Genomic DNA, 19,625 nt, shown 5'->3' with positions numbered 1-19,625 from the left:
CCTGTGGGGTCTTGGAAACAAGGCCTTTGTTCACAGACTGTGTTGAGTTTTCTCGGCGGTTTTAATGGAATTGTTTTTCGGATGAAATTGTGTTAGCTGCAGTTTGCATCAGCACTCAAGATAATTCGTGACCTAACAAAGATCTTTATTAGTGAAAATATGACAGTTTGCAATTACGATGATAATTCACTTAAAAACGAGATATGAAAGAGTCTTACACGGGAAGTTGCCCAAATATCTTTATTTTACTCTGCAGAGGCCATGGATAATCAAGCAACATCTGTGTCATAATCAACAATTTAAAATAGACTTTATCTTCACAATGCATAGCAAAACAAACATGATTTTTTTATTAATTTTAGTATAAATACTGAAGTTAAACGCTTTATAGATTTCTTTTGCTTATCCCTCCAAATGAGTTAAGGAGAATAGAAAATATAGCACTAAATTAAATAGTTCTTTAAAACATATTTGCTGATAAATATTTTACATATATTAAATTAACTGTAAAACATACACATTCCTTCATATACATATGAGCTTTGTAAAGAATAGGCATACTCTTTTCAATGTAAACTTTTAAAATATATTTTAAAAATAAGAGTACGTTTTCTAATATAGTGGCGAGGATGTCTGATGTCTTGTTCAATATAGCATCAAGCCTGTCTGACGTCTTTCTATTCGACAGATGTTTTCCTCATTTTATCAGCCAGTTCTGTTCTTACTTCAATGTGTTTTTCTAAGTTTTGCACTTCATGTGGAAGATTGAGGTCCCAAATAGACAAACAAGATTGTATCTCTGTAAGAAGAAGACAAGTAATATTTCAACAATACACTATGAAACATTTTTATTTATTTATATTATGTTCTGAACAAATGCATACGCATAGGTTCAGCCTAAACAATGTGCCGAGTTATTCCTATTACAAAACAAGTTCGCCTTGAAAATGTTAACCAGACATTAAGAAGCTCCGAAATTTCAAGAAGAACATTTTATAACCTAGCACCTCATTTACTGAAATAGAATTATTTTAAATATTGTTCAATATTGGACATCATAGAGATAGCCCTATGAAAATAAGCTGTGAAAATATTACACTCAATTTTAACTTGAGTCACTAAAATTTAATTTTGGAATTACATTTTGCATTTTAGAGCATGAGTTGAGTTGCTGATGGGAGCCAATGAGATGACTCAGCAACTAAAGGTGCTTGCGGCAAAGTCAAAGGATCGGAGTCGGAACTCCAGGACCCGCACGGGGGATGATAGCGCCAATTTCGTCATGTTGTTCTCTGACCTTCACATATACACTGTAATGCATGCATCCAAACATCTAGTGCACACAGGTATGTGCGTGCACACACATACATATACATACACATACACACACACAGAGAGACACATTACACACACACAGAGACACATACACAGACACACACACACACAGACACACACACACACAGACACACACACACACAGACACACACACACAGACACACACACACACACAGACACACACACACACAGACACACACACACAGAGACACACACGTAGACACACACACAGACACACACATACGCAGAGACACACACATAGAGACACACACACAGCCACACACACACACAGACACACACAGAGACACACACACAGACACACACACACAGATACACACAGAGACACAGACACACACAGAGAGAGAGACACACACACACACAAGCAATAAAAGTTTATGAAGACATTGCTGAGCGTTGAATGTGTTACACGAGCCATCAGCCTACAGTGCACACAGTGTGCTGCCCCTCTAGGCCACATGTTCTTTACCACAGAGAATGATGTCAGTGTTACCTTTTTGTTCTTGGGTTCCTTCTGTACTCTTCCGCTTGTACCCCAAAACCAGCATGACATTTTTAAGGCTTCCTTTACCAAAACAAAACATAGAAAGTTTCTGTTAAAATAATGCATTACGTTCAACTTTAAAAAGTTCAGCTATCCACATCTTAAACACAAATACACTGGACCTGAGTTGCCACTGATACTTTTCCTTTCATTTCCTTTCCTTTTTAGAATTTTTTTTTTATGTTTTGTATATAAGTACACTGTAGCTGTCTTCAGACACAGTAGAAGAGGGCATCAGATCCCATTACAGATGATTGTGAGCCACCATGTGGTTGCTGGGAATTGAACTCAGGACCTCTGGAAGAGGGGTCAGTACTCTTAACCACTGAGCCATCTCCCTAGCTTGACACTGCTACTTTTTAAGGTCACACTTCAGTTATATAAAACCCTCCTCAACAGAGCGGCAATTTTAAAAGAAAACCTAGGCTAATTATAAGAATGGGAGACAACGCTTAACCTTTGTTACATGATGGTTTGATATTTACACTTAATTCCTCCCCAGGGCTAGAACATTAGATGAGAAGAAGCTCAGGAAAGTGCACTGGGCAAACGGAGGCATAAACATGAGGTACCTGGAAAGCAGGGTGGGTAGACAAACCGAGAGCCTATATAGCACGTGTCTCTCATGACTCATATGCTAACCGTGTATGCTGGATCTTTGGCAGGGTCCTAACAATATGGTCTGGATGAAAACAGGCAGACCCTTCCAATCTACATGGAATTTATGCCCTAATAAAGATCCAGTCATTAAGGGAGATCAAAACTGCCCAATGTTAGGTCGGGATGGCTTTCAAAAACCTAAAGAAGGACCTCAGCTTCAGCACCACCAGCTTCTTTGAGGTATAAAACAGGAGCTACTGCATCAAAAAGCGAGACTTGGCAGACTGACGTGACTAATTAAGAAAAAGAGCCACACACGTGCCAGTGCTTCAGGGAGGAGAGAGCCCTTCGAGAGACTCCACTTTCCTGAGTCAGAACTAATAGCGAAAGTGCCCAGTCATGGAGACAGACAGAAATCTGAAACACGGGTCATAGGTAGTGAATGTTGTAACTCACCTTGACTTTAAGATCACTCACAACTCACTGTACTTCTGACGTGCTAACCAACCCCTTAAACCCCAAAATGCACACAAGCCAAGGGTGAGAATTTAACACACTTGGTAGATAGTGGCTGTGGCTATGATAGCCGTGATATCTCCTTTCTCAGTTGTTTAACACATGAATGACAGTTTACAATCCCAGACACACCTAATTCTAGTTCATGCGTGCAGCTCAGTTATCCATAGATGGAAAGGCCAGGCCAGGCAGGGGAACCTCCTTTCGATGCTAAATTTATTCCTCTTATGATGAGTGCTTCCCTTCCCACTTGTTAAAGTTTCACAAGCCTGCTTTTGGGGTGCTACACCCTACTGAAATATTGTGTGCGTACATGGGCTGATTACTGTTTCCTAAATAAAGTTGTTCATCAAAGGAAGATACCAAAACATTCCTTTGTGGGAAATCTAGTCCACATGGTAGTGGACATTGGAGTGGAAAAAATAAAACTTACAAGTCAGCAAAGCTTGCCGACTGGGGTTCATTGTGCATTGCTCTAAAAGATTAAATTTATTTAAAGAGGAAGACCCAAGCAGGAGGCTGACATGGGTGTGAAACTTACACTAAGCTCAAAAGAAACATTCACTTGACTTAATTTGATGAAAAGTGAAATAAACACAGTAGGTGCTTTCTCTTTTGCCTTAGATATAGTGAGAAGAGCTCTTGAGAGCTAAACTGGCTGCATCTGAGGTTGCCTGCCTCTCTGATGAGAGCATCTATCCCAGTGTTGACTGGCCCTACTCAGAGGTAGTTAGCCTAGTGTGGGCTTCATCCTGTGACCCTTGAAAGCACTACAATGGCCTCAGAAACTCTCCTTAAAGAGACCTTTGTCATCATAACAAGTATGGGTTTATCTAAAGGAAAGAAACTTGCCTAACTGAGCTGTGGCCATGGCTCTCACGGAATCACAGAAATTGTGGATGGTGCGGATGACTCGCCGTGTAGAAAGATCCAGGAGTAAGATGTGGCCTCCTCCAGTTCCGATCCAGAGAGCTGTGTTCTTCTGCAGGCAGAGTGCCTTCACCCTCCCAGAGTAGGACAGCTTGTGCTTCGAGTCCTTGTTTATTTTCACCATCACCTCCCTGGAAGCGTAAAGAATGTGTTCATTCACAGTTCTATCAGCACTAAGAGACTTGACAGATCTCCCTAGGCGTGTACAGCCCGCTAACACTTTAAAACACGAAGGTGGCAAGGCAGTAGTCATCTCGGAATTCTGAACACAGGTTGCCTGGCTTCGGTCCCCAGCATCACAGGACTTGTAATTCTTTATTTAAAAACAGCACAACAATTTCCAGGAAGCTTCCAAGCATCCTCCCTCTAACTCTAAATGGCCTGTTGTAGTTATGTAATGTAAATTCTGTGTCAATGGCTTTTATGCTGTATTGTTTAGGGATTAAGGACAGGAACCAGAGCCTGCACATACATATTCAGTAAACATGCAAGCCTTAGGGTTCTGCCCTGGGAGGGACTCCTGGAAAATTGGGGGATGGTTCTATGCTCTGCATAGAGTTAATGCCTACAGAGCTCAATTGTTTAACACAAGAAACCAGGAAGTAGCACATTCCATTGTTTTTCTCAAAGCACAAGTGATCCATGATATGAACTATTGCAATAACCTCTCAACTGTAGGAAACCCTCAAGTGAATAAGAAGGATATTCACTCCTTTGTGAGGAATATCGTAACTTGTAAATATTTACTCTAAATATAATGAGATTTCCCAGTTTTAATCCAAAGTTTCAATGCTCTCTGTGAAATCCAAAAATTACAAAAGAAAAAGAGCCACTAATAGTCAAAGATATATGGAGAGATGATCTAGCTGGTGTACGTACAGATTATATATAGAGAGAGACACGATACAGAGTTATAATGTGTGTGTATGGAAATATATAGGATGTGCTAACAAAGAATAAACTTTCTCCGAAAACAATTTCCCTAGAAGACAGGAATGAAGAAGGAGAAATAATTCCTTTCTCTATGGATCCTGACTTATAAAACCCGAGGTAAAGTAACCAGTGCATTTACTTTAAGAAGTGCACACAGTCTATTAGTTCACAGAGTTTTTCTGTCTTCTTGTCCCACACCTCTACGACAGGGCTGTTTTTCTTGGCAATATAAAGCGCTGTGTCCACTGCCACCGCTATGATGTTAGAATCGCTGAACGCTGAGTAAGAAAACCTAGGGCGGGAGAAAGGTAGAAAAAATATATTCAGAAAGTTAATGCTACCTTCAAAATCAAGCAAGTTATGCTACTGTAATTATAACATATTTTTTCCTCAACCACATTGAATGACTGCTGTTTAACCCATTTGGGTTAACTGTAGTTTTGTTTTGTTTTGTTTTTTTCCTGTACTTGACCATAGAATAAACAATATTACTCATGTTCACTTCCGGGTTGATTTTGCAGTTTAGGTCTATCTGATTCTGTATGGAATTTTACACTACCTCTTAAATTCTAGAATAAATATAGTGCCTGAAAATTTTAGACATTTCAACAGAATTCTCGTTGTCGTGAATATTTGGAAAACTGACAATGAACTATTTGTGCCTAGAATTAAAAAGATGTGGAAATAGATCATAGTGTCAATGTCTCCAAACACAAAAGAAGCCCATAGCTTTGTAAATGTATGTCAGTCAAATATGAAAAATCAGACCTACCACATAGAGTCAAATGAGTACGTTTACAGAGCTTTCGAACCTAGAAACTCGCTATTTATTCTCTTTGAAAACAGAAGAAAACAGAGAGCATTTTCGACTACCGCTCTTCTAACCTTAGAACATAGGCGCCATATGTAACTCACGGATTAGAGACTATGGCTCGGTGTGCACGGCAAGCTTCAGGCTCATTTTTGAGGTTTCACCTAAATGTCAGCTTCTCTGGAATTCTTCGCTGATCTCTGGGTGACAATTGGCCAGCTGTTTCCTTCCTCCTAATTGCATATTGTAATCTCTCTCATAGTACTATTAAGTGTAAAGTCTGACTAATTAGTGTGTCCCCCACACTGGACTGTCAATAGAATTCCTAAAACCAAACTCCACATCCTTCCTATATGCCCACAGTTCAGTACAGCATTACCACACGTAGCTGAGTGTCTTTCTGTGATAACCCATTTGTTCAGTGAGGGGACAGGAGGCTGGATCAACAAATGGTGAACTAGCAAGGTGAATGGTCATCTGGAAAACGTCCCAGTCTATCCTCTGACTGTTCCACATCCTACAACTCCTCCCCACCCCCCCCTCCCCGTCTCCACGAGGATGGGAAGGTGAAAATGTCACTTCCTGCCAGAGAGCCATTGTTTTCATTGATTTTGCTGAGGTGTTTGCTGTGTCTAGTATAAAGACTTCCATGAACATGTACACAGGGTTTCAGGACTATGAAACAGTTTTGTGTGTTGTCTTGCTTGATCCTTAACCATAAAATTACATCCCTACAGGCGTAATTTAGTGCTGGAGAAGTCACCTAGCATTCACAGGGCCCCACATTCTGTCCTAGCGTAATAAATGCAAATGAATTTATTTTAAAAACGAATCCCAATGCATAGAAATGCAAAAAGTAATCTTACAAATGGTAAACAATTTACCCCAGGCCACCATGATGGCTGACATGTTGCAGAATCCAAAACAAATCTCATAGGCTCTAAAAGCAGACATTTTTTCAGTACTACCTATGTCTTCTAGTCACCTAAGGCAGCAGTAACTACAGGGTCCTGGTGGTGGCGCTGTCCCAGGTTAGTTCTCTGACCTCTGTGTCCAGTAAACACTCTTTTAGAACAAGGCGACTGTTTCCCCATGCCTTATGTGATGTAGAAAAATGAATCCCTGAGTGAGGCTGATCTTCATGGCTGTTTTCCAGTAACCATCCACACAAGGTATCAACACATAGCCATGATGCCATCAAATGCTCTATATCAAATGGATGTCTCTGCTTCTAAAATATTTAAGGATTGTATAATTCTATAAAAAGTGAAAATTATAGAAAATGGAGGCTATCCAAATACATACACATGCTAGTAGACACATCCATAAATATAGAAAAATACCTCTCATCTATACTGACTTGTAACGTACCATAATATATACCCAAAGGCCGATTATGTTTTCGAGTCATCTAATACCATAATAAAGTAAAGCATTGAAACGAAAGCCCGACCCTCGGCATGAGGCTGACTGAGCTACCTAGCAATTTTTGATCACAGCTCATGGAGAACCACTGTGAACAACGGAATTAAGCTATTACATTAAAAAGCAATAGGGTCTCTGCTATGAAGGAAAGGCCTGGAGCAGTGAAAGTGAAAGACCCACCCCATGAGTCTTAACTCAGAGTTGCAACAGGCTTGAACGAGCCCAGGCACGCCCAGATACCTAGGGCCGAGTCACAGTGAAAACTAACAGACCATAAAAGGAAAGGAATGCAGAACAGACCAGGAGTACCACTCACAGGCCACCTGGCAGGAAGAGATAAGCCCCCAGCCCCCGACATCCAGGACGCCCCAAACCTGCCAATGTGTGTAGCTATACCTTATTACCTCATCATGTGAAATAGCCAATCATATGTGAACATGTCTATGTGCCTCGTTTGAATCCACCAATCCCCGTAACTATGCATCTGCTTCTGTACGCCCGCTTCTGCTTCCCCAATCCCTATAAAAGCCCCATGCTGGAGCTGCTGGGCGCGCAAGTCCTCCGAAGAGACTGTGTGCCCGCAGGTACCTGTGTTTTCCAATAAACCCTCTTGCTGATTGCATCCGAGTGGACTCGGCTCGGTCATTGGGCGCTTGGGACTCCTCCTGAGGGAAAGGTCCTCTCTGGGGGTCTTTCATTATGGGGGCTCGCCCGGGGTTTGGAGACCCTCTGCCCAGAGACCACCGACCACCCACCGGGAGGTAAGCCGGCCGGCGTTTGTCTTGTCTGTTGTGTCTTGTCCTGTGAACGATCGATCAATAGGCTCAGATCTGGGGACTATCTGGGCGGGCCAGAGAAGGAGCTGACGAGCTCGGACTTCTCCCCCGCAGCCCTGGAAGACGTTCCAAGGGTGGTTGGAGGAGAGGGAGATCCGGATCCGTGGCACCTCCGTCCATTTTCGGAGGGATCCGCACCCTTGATGACTCTGTCTGAATTTTATTGGAGTAGAGGATCCAAGACCCTCGCTGACTCCGTCTGAATTTTTGGTTTCAGTTTGGTACTGAAGCCGCGCGGCGCGTCTGCTTGTTACTTGTTTGACTGTTGGAATTGTTTGTCTTCTTTGTGACCTGACTGTGGTTTTCTGGACGTGTTGTGTCTGTTAGTGTCTTTTTGACTTTTGTTTCGTGTTTGAATTTGGACTGACGACTGTGTTTAAAATCTTGGACCGACGACTGTGTTTGAAATCATGAAACTGTTTGCTTTGTTCGTTTTACTTGGTCCCCTTAACGCTTAGTGAGTAAGAAACTTAATTTTGTAGACCCCGCTCTAGTGGCAGTGTGTTGGTTGATAGCCAAAGTTAATTTTTAAAACATAGTGTTTTGGGGGTTGGGGATTTAGCTCAGTGGTAGAGCTCTTGCCTAGCAAGCGCAAGGCCCTGGGTTCGGTCCCCAGCTCTGAAAAAAGGAAAGAAAAACAAAACAAAAACATATAGTGTTTTATCTGTGCTTATGCTCGCAGCCAGCTGTGATGAACTGGGAAAGATTTAAATTTTCCTTGGGAGTAAGGAATCTTAAAGGTGGAGTTTCAGCCGGTATGGCACTTAGTGCGTAGCTGCCTAAAAGATCAGAAATGCTGTTAACAGGCTATAAAAAAGGGACAGGCTGTGTTAGAAATGCTACAGGAAGAATGATCTAAAAGGGCTGAGAGCTAAGTGGGGCTATAAGGAAAACAAGAACAGGAAAGGAATTTCTGACATTTGCTCACAGTAGGAGAGCGCTCATTTAGAGAAGTTCTTTAAGGAAGCCTGCCTTATCTGCTGTCCTTATTCCAAGGGAGGAGTCAGTCTCCAACATTAAATTACTTTTCTCGCTGATCATCATTAACATGGAGAGTGCCTTTGGTCCTATCCCCACAGCAGCCAGTTCCTGCCCCTATGGTTAAAATGCCCCAGGTTGGGGGACAAAAAGAGCCCCTAAAATAGTTTCAAAGAATCTACAACTGTGAAGAACTTTGTTTTGCCAGTCAGGATTAATGTTTTCTTTTCCATGGGCCTATAGCCCACTGAGACAGTTTGGTAAAGGGCTGTTACTAAAGTCCTGAAAGCCCCAGGTGAACTGGTTACAATTCTTTTGTCAGCTGCTTAGTATTTAGCACCCAGGTTCTAACCATCTCTCCATCCTTTTGTTATTAGTTGTTACTAGAAGCCTAGTGTCATTTGGAGGCTGGTTCTCTTGAGAGGCAAAGCCACCAAGCTGACACTGAAGGGAGGTAGGTACTCCTTAAGGGAAAATCTAAGCCCAGAGAGACAGCCAGTAACAGCTAGGCTGCCTCTCTGCTCGCCTTTCTGTTTCATAGACAAAGCTTGTGCTTATATTTACAGTGGCCTTTTTGTCCAAAAAAAAGGCCTCCTGGTTTAGCTGTGTGACTAAATGCTATTTGTCCTCTTCAGTGGACCTCTCTCCTCTAGATTCCCTTCTTGTTTTCTCACCATCCCACGTGAGATGCTTGTTAGTAACTGTTACAGGTCTTCTTTACCACCGAGGAAAGACAGAATCCTACTAGAGGCCTGAAAGAATGTTCCAGACATGGCTAGAAGGCCCTCACTTGTGCCTGCTCTCTTCAGATGCCTGAAGGTAGGGAGTGCCAGGTCTGCCCCCAGGCTCCAAGGGTGGGTCTCCTAGGGGCTGGAAAATGCCCCACCAATCTGGCTAAGATAAGGAAAGGGTATGAAGAGAAAGTTACAGAAATTTGAAGGGTTAAGCTAAGTTGCTGAGAGTTAGTATAAGTTACAGAGAAAGTAAGGTTAAACAAAGAGAAAGAGAAAAGAAGGTAAAAAGAGCAGAAAGCTAGGGAAGAAAAGAGACAAAAAGAAGAGGAAGCTAGAGAGCTAAAGAGAGATAAAAGACAAGAGAGGAACATATACTGGCCACAGTAGTTAGGGAACCTAAGAAGACAGTACCTGGCAACAGAAGAGAATTCCTGGCTAAAGATCAGTGTGCCTAATGCAAAGGAAAAAAAAGACACTGGGTCAGGGACTGCCCCAGAAAGAACAAGAGGGGACACTGGAGAGCCTCTCGGTCCTGGAGTGCTGGCTATGTGCAGAGATAGGAGGGAAGCCTGCCCAGTTGTTTTATGGATACAGGGACCCAATGCTCTGTGCTCCTATGCTCCAGTGGGCCAGTATCCAAAGACCTTGGGTACAGGGGCCTACTGGCAACAAACAATACTTATGGACTGCCCGAAGAACAGTGGACCTTGGCGTGGGCCGGGTAACCCACTAGTTCATAGTCATCCCTGACTGCCCCCATCCCTTGCTCATGAGAAAATTGCTCCCCAAAATGGCTTGCGTGGGCTGAAATGGCTGGGTGAGGCCATGTGTATGCATATCTACAGACTGTGTATGCGGAGCTTAAGACCTGTCTCAGTGCACCAGTACCTGATGCTGGGAGATGAATGGCTTAGCGCTGTTCTACTTGGAACATATCACTCCTGCCAGCCGGGCACTAACAATTATCACCCAATCCAGGACTTAAACTGTGATAGAGTGGCTGATGTTTGCCTTTGAATAGAGTGTCCCAAAAGATGGGACCACTGGTCAGCTGCCATGGACTAGATTCTCCACCTGTTGGGGGCAATCTGGTCACCTTGCTGCCCAATCCTGACCTGGAGCCACCACAGCACGAGTGTCAAGCACTGGCAGAAGCCCATGGGTGGAGGAAAGACCTCTGCGACTGGCTGATTGACCCCTGCTGAAAGCCGAGGCTACCTTGTCCACAGACGGGAACAGTTCTCTTCATGAAGGTCAGAGATAGGTGGGTGCTGCCATGGTGGACAACACAATGTCATCTGGGATGGCTGAACCTCTACCCCCCCCAGTACATCAGTGCCGCAGATGCCTTTGCCATCTCTTGGATGCCCTGGTGAAGCCAACAACTGTGAGTACTATTCATTGCTCAGGATATCAGGAGGGAAGAGATTCAGTGGCATTGGGCAGTAACAAAGCAGATAAAGTGGCTCGGGAAATGGCTATGCAGGAGCCTATCCTGGTTGCAGGCCTGCAAGAGACAGCCACTGAGAACTAGGATCGGACTAAGGGATGGCCTCACTTAGAAAAGGCCCAAATTGCTTAAAAGATAAAGGACAATGGCACACTTGTGGGGGAAGCTATACTCCCCAGAGAACAAAGAAAAGACTCACTTTGCCAAATACAGAAATGGACTCATTTAGGAGATAAAAAGTTTGTCCAAGTAGTTAAGTGTATGTAATAGACTTTAAGATTTTAGCCAGAGAGGCAGTAGAAAGTATAAGGTATGTCAATAAGTGAATGCTTAGCAAGCAAACAGGGCAAAGAGACCTAGAGAGTTTGGTGAAAAGTCGAAGTGAACTTCACTGAGATAAAACCAGAAAAATATAATCACAAGTATCTCCTAGTGCTTGTAGATACTTTTTCAGGAATAGATAGAAGCTTTCCTCACCAAACAAGAGACGGCCTCTGCAATCATCAAGAAGATACTGGAAGAAATCTTCCTCCGATTTGGAATGCCCAAGGTAATCTGGTCAGACAACGGCCCTACTTTCGTTGCCAAGGTAAGCCAGGGTGTGGCCAAGTATTTAGAGGTCGATTGGAAATTAAATTGTATTTACAGACCTCAAAGTTCAGGACAGGTAGGGTAAATAAATAGAACTCTAAAAGAGACCCTGACCAAATTAACCATGGAGACTGGCACAGACTGGGTGACACTCCTTCCCTCTTGCTCTCTTCAGAGCAAGAAATACCCTCCCAGATTCAGCCTTACCCCCTTTGAGATCTTAAATGGGGCCTCAGTCCCCCTGACTGTATTAGATGATGTTACTGAACCAACATGTCATAGTGCCATAGTAATAATGATTTGTGTGCTAGGCTAAAAGACCTACAGGTGATACAGAAAGAAATCTGCTCAGAGCTGGCAGCAGCCTATGCCCTGGGGACCCCTGAGACATCTCACCAGTTCCAGGTCGGAGACTCGGCTACATACGATGGCACCGAACCCAGATACTCACTGGAAAGGACCGTACCTGGTGCTGCTGACCACCCTGACAGCCATCAACTCTCAGCCCTCACCAGCCGTGTACTAGCTGTTGGGGCTGAGAGCTGGGACCTAGAGGGAAAATCAGATCTTCAAAAAGCTCCCTAGACTTAATTTCATGTTTGCCCCGGGTTTTATCAAGATAGGTGTGGGGATAGGCTTGATTTCTATTACAAATGATGTAACATTGCATATGTTAGTACTCCTAACACTTCTTGGGACTGTGCCTCAGGGATCACAATCTGTACAAGTTTAGAAGTTCTAAAAGCTAGTCATGACCTTGGTGTGCAGGTTTAGATAGTGTCCAGATTGGAATCCTGATGCTAGAGACTTAGTAAGAAAAAAAAAAAAAAGAGTTGAGAATTACTTAAGGCTATCTAGGTGCTGCAAGGGCAGCACAAGGACATCTGCCATTGCCCTGCAATGCAAGGTTTATAGAGAATTCAGAACTGCCATTGACTCAGATATAAAAAGAGTGAAAGACTTTTTAGCTGACCTCCAAGAATACCTAACCTCCCTCTCAGAGGTAGTCCTTCAGAATAGGAGAAGATTAGACCTGATATTCCTTAAAGAAGGAACCTGTGTGCTACACTGAAAGAATGTTGTTTCTATGCAGACCATACAGGATTAGTGAGAGATAACATGGCTAAGCTCCGAGAACGCTTGGCCCAGAGACAGAAGCTGTTTGATTCCCAACAAGGCTGGTTCGAGGGGTGGTTTAACCGATCCCCTTGGTTTGCTACCCTGGTGTCCACCTTGATGGGACCCTTAATCATCCTCCTCCTAATCTTCCTCTTTGGCCCCTGCATTCTAAACAGATTGATGCAGTTCATAAAGAACAGACTCTCAGTCATTCAGACGCTTGTTCTCACCCAACAATACCAGAGGGTAAGACAACAGGAAGAGATTCCTTAGAATTCGATTTGAGTAAAGGATTTTACTCAAGTCTAAAAGAAAATGGGGGAAAATGAAAGACCCACCCCATGAGTCTTAACTCAGAGTTGCAACAGGCTTGAACGAGCCCAGGCACGCCCAGATACCTAGGGCCGAGTCACAGTGAAAACTAACAGACCATAAAAGGAAAGGAATGCAGAACAGACCAGGAGTACCACTCACAGGCCACCTGGCAGGAAGAGGTAAGCCCCCAGCCCCCGACATCCAGGACGCCCCAAACCTGCCAATGTGTGTAGCTATACCTTATTACCTCATCATGTGAAATAGCCAATCATATGTGAACATGTCTATGTGCCTCGTTTGAATCCACCAATCCCCGTAACTATGCATCTGCTTCTGTACGCCCGCTTCTGCTTCCCCAATCCCTATAAAAGCCCCATGCTGGAGCTGCTGGGCGCGCAAGTCCTCCGAAGAGACTGTGTGCCCGCAGGTACCTGTGTTTTCCAATAAACCCTCTTGCTGATTGCATCCGAGTGGACTCGGCTCGGTCATTGGGCGCTTGGGACTCCTCCTGAGGGAAAGGTCCTCTCTGGGGGTCTTTCAAAAGCAGGAACAGAAGCCAGGAAACTTCCCTGGGTGGAAGTGGCCATGCAGGAGGCAGCATTTGGAGGGAAGCAGCCTGGGCAGGAGCTCAGCAGGGAAGCAGACAAGAGAGCGAGCATCTGGAAAGGCTGGGACTAGGCAGGGGATGCGGATCTTTGAGAATGGAGGTTGTGGAGTGTTGCCTAGACTTGCCTAGATGCAGGTGAGAGCAGGCACAAGATAAGACAAGGCCTGTGATTGGGCAGTGAAAAAGTAAGGTGGGCACCGAGTTTGGGAGAGAGGATGGGGAGAGGAGAAAGAGGAAGAAGAACCAAGATGGAGGAGGAAAAAGACGACAGCAGAGAGTCGCCTGAGGGAGGCTGCTACAGGGCCCAGAGAGTAGCCGGCGACCGCTTGGCTTGGAAATTGGAAACCTAGCAAGTCGGTTGAGATGCTTTGTGGATTAAGATGAAAATACTCCGCAGATGCCATGTGGCCCGCTGGAGCCGGCATTAGCGTGGGATGGTGCATTTTCTATTTTTTAATATTTACCGCTACAGGTGGTGAACCAATGTGTTAGGCAAGAATCCACTAAAAATTTAAGATTATCAGCCTGAGAGAGTTAAGAGTTTTATTTTCTAAGTGAGTGGGGGCGGCACCATGAGGAGTTGCTTGGTGGCTCAAGCAAGCTTAAACAGAAGCAGCACAGGGGGAGTCCCTGCTCAAGGACTCCAGGTCCCCTGCTGTGAAAAAGAACTCTGAGTCAGAGCCCAGAGTGTGGCTTAATTCAAAGGCTTTTAGAATACATTTATATACAGAGTTTGTCCGAATCACATGGGGAATTTTGCCCATGATTCAGAACTAAGATAGAACTAAGTCTGTAGCCCCAGGCAGCATGCTTAACAGACATATATTATAGATGTTGCTAGTGAGTGGAGGTCTGAGGCTCCAGGAAGAGAGCTCAACAGATAGATGGTATAAAGATACAATGCCCTGGGGTTGGGGACTTAGCTCAGTGGTAGAGCACTTGCCTAGGAAGCGCAAGGCCCTGGGTTCGATATCCTTACAGGATACTCATATTCTCTCTAATGTGGACTCCATGGGAATTTTGGGTTAAAATCCTGGTTTGGCAAGCTGCCTGCTTTTTATAACAGGTATTAATAGAAGGTTGATTAAATTGTTTTTATAGTTAGAAAGAGAGAGAGTGCAGATTTTGCCTGAGTCACACAGAAAATTCTGCCCACAACTCACAATTAGTACAGGGAAAAATAGAAGTCTGTAGCACCAGGCAGAGTGCATACAGACGTATATTATAGAAGTTGTTAGTGAGTAGAGATCTTAACAGATAGACGATATATTTTGGTCTGCTGGAGGCTCATATTCTCTTAACATGGGCTCCACAGGAATTTTGGGGTGATTTCCTGGCATGACAGATTAGAGAAGCCTAAAATAGTCTCATACATTATTATTTAGTTTACTTCATTTATTTTGAATTGTTTTAATTTTTAAAATGGGTGCGCTTTTGAGTTTTGTGGTAACATTCTTTCTCTGGGAGAGAATACAAGATACAAGCTTTTCTGGTTGCTGACTGAAGGATATGCTGATTTTGGGAAAAGTCTTTGTCTCTGTGCTTTTAGAAAAGGTTAATTGGGCTCCAGACTCCTTCCAGATCTGTGTGGATCAGATTTGATCGAGGGAGACCTCCTGAAGAACTAGATTCAAGAAAAATAAAACAAAAAATTTCATCCTAACCAGTCTATATACCCTACACAGACCGATACAATCGCTACAGATACCTTGATGATACTAAAATTTTGTTTTGAGATTTATATATTTCAGAATGCACAGCTTTGGTGAGTCTCATCGTCAGATGTGCTGAACTGACCTGCTTGAACTCCTGATCTCAGGGACTTTCAGCCTGGATCCAGTCAGAACAAACATCAGAGACTACAGTGGTCGTTGGTGTGGCCTTCTTAAGGTCTGGCCAGCTCCCTCATTTTCCCTACCCCCACCTCCTCAAGATATCTCAATGCCCATATTCAGCCTAAAGAAATTATGAAAAGTTGTCGATCTAATGTCCTGAACTTGGGAGGCTGAGAGTGTTTGTTCTAAGGTTGTCTTTCTGGGGAATTTAGAAATGGTCATAATTTAACAGGGAGAAATTAGCTAGAATTGATTGTGCAGCCATACTCTCATCTGGTAGAAATCCTTATATTTGTTACTAAATTGAAATTGTAATCTCTTACCTTGCTGCAGGATTTATTTGATACAAATTTAAAGTTTTCATTGGTACAAATTTCTTATTGATATAAAATTGAAATTAATATTGTTATTCTCATATAGGCATTGTGCCTATATGGCACATTTAAGAATATAAGGTTTAGACCCAGCCCTGTAACTGTTATTATAAACTGATCTGAGATGATTAACCATATGAGTTAAGGGCCAGGTAGCAAAATCATGGCTCTGAGTTTGCAGTTAGGATGTCTTCAAGACAATTTATTAGAAATAGCTAAGAGTAGTTAATGTACAATAGTCCAGATTACTTTACATAGATAGATGTTATTCTTTTGTTGTTAAGACATAACTGCTCCTAACAGCTCCCCTTTTATAGATTCAAAGAAGAAATTGAGCATCTCTACCTCCAGGTGAGGTAAAAGATTGTGGCTAGGTAGCCACTGGGCAGAAATTGCCTATTTCAAACAAAAATACAGACAAAATACTGTCCAAATAAGGACATACTTACAGAATAGTCAACTGATAATCTCTGTCAAATCAGAATAATCAGTCCTTCAAAAGTCTGTGTTACAAAGGTCTGTCAGATGGCCCTGGGCCAGAAGGCTGAAGACTGATGCTCTTATGTGTTGCTGACAGGATATTGTATAGGGAGGCAGTTGTCTCTACAACTTGTCTCAGTTCTGGAAGCCATGTTAGGCTTCCTATACTTCCAGATAGTATTGGTCATTCTCAGATTTCTGAGGGGGTTGAAGACTAATTATAGTTTAATAGCCCACCTAGGCTATTTAACATTGAGAATACATTTTTAATTGGATAGTTTTCATGTTGTATAAAAGCTAGCCAAGAAACAACATATAGATTTTAAGCCTTTCTTAGGTTAAGGTAGATAACAGAATGTACTATTTAATTGACAAAAATGATGGACTGGGTGTTAGGTGTATTTTACACTTTATAATTACAGAATGGTAATAGCTTAAATTTGAGAGAGAGGTTTGTTTTTTCTTTTAATTAGACAGAAAGTGTGAAATAATGTGGAGTGTTGTCTGTATGCAGGTGAAGGAAGGCGCAAGATAAGACAAGGCCTGTGATTGGGCAGTGAAAAAGTAAGGTGGGCACCGAGTTTTGGAGAAACGAGAGAGAGAGAGAGAGAGAGAGAGAGAGAGAGAGAGAGAGAGAGAGAGAGAGGAGAAAGAGGAAGAAGATCCAAGATGGACAAGGAGAAGGACGACCTAGATCGATCTGTGTGGCCTTAAAGGGCCACAGGAAGTTATGAATATTTCATAAGGGATGGATTTTTTATAGGACAATTTGCCTTATCTAAGTGGGCAGTTTATATTAATATTAATTGGTTCAGAGTTTAGTGTGTGGATGTTTGGTGGATTTACTGATATAAATCTGATTAATAAATTGCAAGCTTATTGAGTTTTGGTTTTAACAGGTTACTGGGAGTTGTGACTATACCCACAGGGGGCGGATGCTGGGACTGTGAACAGAGTTCACAACAGGGAGTCGAAAGAGGGAGGCTGCTCCTGGAGCCAGAGAGTAACCAGCGACAGCTTGGGATGGAAACTGGAAACTTAGCCAGTCGGGTTGAGACGCTTTGTTGATTAAGATGAAAATATCCCACAGATGTCATGTGGCCCGATGGTGCTGGCAATAGGGTGGGTTGGTAGATTCATTTTTTAATATTTACTGCTACAGGAGGTGATTCAGTTTAGCCAAATCACATAGGCTTTGAATCCAGAGAGTTAAGCTAAACTGAATGATACAGCACAAAAGGGAGAGTCTGAAGACTTTCAGCAGGAGAATCTATCTGGCTTGCATTCTCAAGGGTTCTGTTTCCAAGAATAATGTATGGCCAGGAGCTGAGAACGGAATACAAACCACCTACTAATTACACAACCATAAGCCACCTGGGCCATAATAGCATCAGAGAGGTTCAAGGGTTTGAGAAACAATTGGGAAAGCCAAGTGACTGTGAAAGCAAAGGACAATGCTGTCAAGGGTTAGCCTTAGTTTCAACACTGAAGAACTAGACACACAACTAGCAAATCCCCCGAAAGAGAGATTCACGACCAAGAGCTGGTAGCTGTCACATCACAGTTTACATACTTGATAGCTTATCAGGTACCAAGTGTTTTGTCAACATCTTTACACTAATTTTATTTAACCTTCTGAACATCCATTTGGGATGAAAAATAGGACAATATTTGAGTGACAATGAAGTGGATACTGATGGGTTATTATCCAAGTTAACAAAACCAAGACACAGCAAAGCCAATATATGACTTGTTTCTGGTTTTGCCTCCAGCCTATACTGCCTGATAATGAGGAGAACAAAATGCAAAAGTTTGGTTAAAATTTTTAACCAATTTGGTTTAAATCCAATTTAAAATGGAAACCATTCATTGGAAGCTAGTGGATGACTCAGGGGTACTAAGCTGTAGACAATGACTAATGTCCCAAAAAACCCAACAGTAGCACATGGTTCAGTGGGTAGGGGTCAGGACCCATGGACCTCTCACTAATTCAGGGGATGGGGCCAGTCTTGGGCAGCCTACTGTAGGAGGTCAGTATTTCAGCTATGACCTCCAAGGTGTAAATGTCCTGTTTAGGACTGAGCATTCAACCATCAGTTACTCTCAGAACGCACGGTTGCACAGATGATACTGGTTAAATCAGAGTAGAGAGAGAGAGAGAGAGAGAGAGAGAGAGAGAGAGGCAGAGAGACAGACACAGGCAGAGAGAAGGATAAAAAGAGAGACAGAGGAGACAGAGCGAAGGAGAGATAGACACACAGGGAGTTGGATATTCTATAGGAAATTGTAGGGAAGAGGGAATTACTTGGGGGTAGGAGGGAGACTTGAGAGCATGTGGTAACAGTAATCAGAATGTCCTTCATACATGTATGAAATTATCAAAGAACAGATGAAAAAACAAAAGAGTTTGACAATTTGAGCAACATACTAGTTCAAGCCTTGAACATTTTCATTCTTGTCTGAAACTGGTGTCACTAACTTGGTTGTAATTTTGATAACCAGTTATTAGATCTAGAAATTATTATCCTTAAAAATCTAAGTTTTGTTATAATTGATACTTAAGATAATTATAAATAACTAAATGCATAAAAATCCACCCCTTCAGTTATCTAGACATTATTGCCTCCTAATTACAAGTTTCTAATTTTACCAATAATTAAATAATATTTTAATGCTAGTGTGATGTCTAGAACTTGCTAAATTTTCTGTCAAAGTTGTTTCATCTTTTAAGAGACAAATATTGCATATCAAATGATATTTAGCATGAATGTGGTCTGTGAATAGTTTATTAATTTAATTCTAAAGACAAAAACATGAGTGTATGGTACTCTGGCTGTATAGAATGAAAATAACTCACAGCTGGTTGGTTCTTGTCTCGATGAGTTTCTGAATGGTGAAATCATTGGAAAAGGAGAAGATCTTTGTGCCACACCCTCCCCATGTGATGTGTCTTTCAGATGAATTCATGGACTCGCTCAGGCACATCAGGGGCGTACTGACATCGCCTATGTGTAGTGTCTTCAATGGGGCAGCTCCTTTACACTGTGGAGAGTAAGAGGGCAGACTATGTGTGCAATGTGATGCTGGGCAACATTCCACTGTACACAAGTGCTTTCTAATCTACATGGCATTGAATTGAGATATACTGTTCATAATTTCTACCAAGACAGGGCTTAGTTAAACTGGCATTCAAG

The 19,625-nt window shown here is 42.6% G+C and overlaps 1 protein-coding gene across 2 annotated transcripts in view; it reads right to left on the bottom strand.

Annotated features, from left to right (window-relative positions):
- Positions 1 to 226: 226 nt before the first annotated feature.
- Lrrk2 (leucine-rich repeat kinase 2) overlaps positions 227 to 19,625 on the bottom strand; it is a 156,671-nt gene continuing 137,272 nt past the window's right edge. For both annotated transcript variants that reach the window (XM_087556714.1, NM_001191789.2), the window contains 5 exon segments: positions 19,289 to 19,473; positions 5,016 to 5,168; positions 3,866 to 4,074; positions 1,847 to 1,918; positions 227 to 799 (listed from right to left, as the gene is read on the bottom strand). In XM_087556714.1, coding sequence (XP_087412840.1) covers positions 678 to 799; positions 1,847 to 1,918; positions 3,866 to 4,074; positions 5,016 to 5,168; positions 19,289 to 19,473 — 741 coding nt within the window. In that variant the 3' untranslated portion in view covers positions 227 to 677.

The sequence above is a fragment of the Rattus norvegicus genome, chromosome 7 (genome assembly GCF_021556685.1).
Source record: "Rattus norvegicus strain SHRSP/BbbUtx chromosome 7, alternate assembly SHRSP_T2T, whole genome shotgun sequence".
NCBI classification, from domain to species: Eukaryota; Metazoa; Chordata; class Mammalia; order Rodentia; family Muridae; genus Rattus; species Rattus norvegicus.
This window is presented reverse-complemented; position numbering and strand designations above follow the sequence as displayed.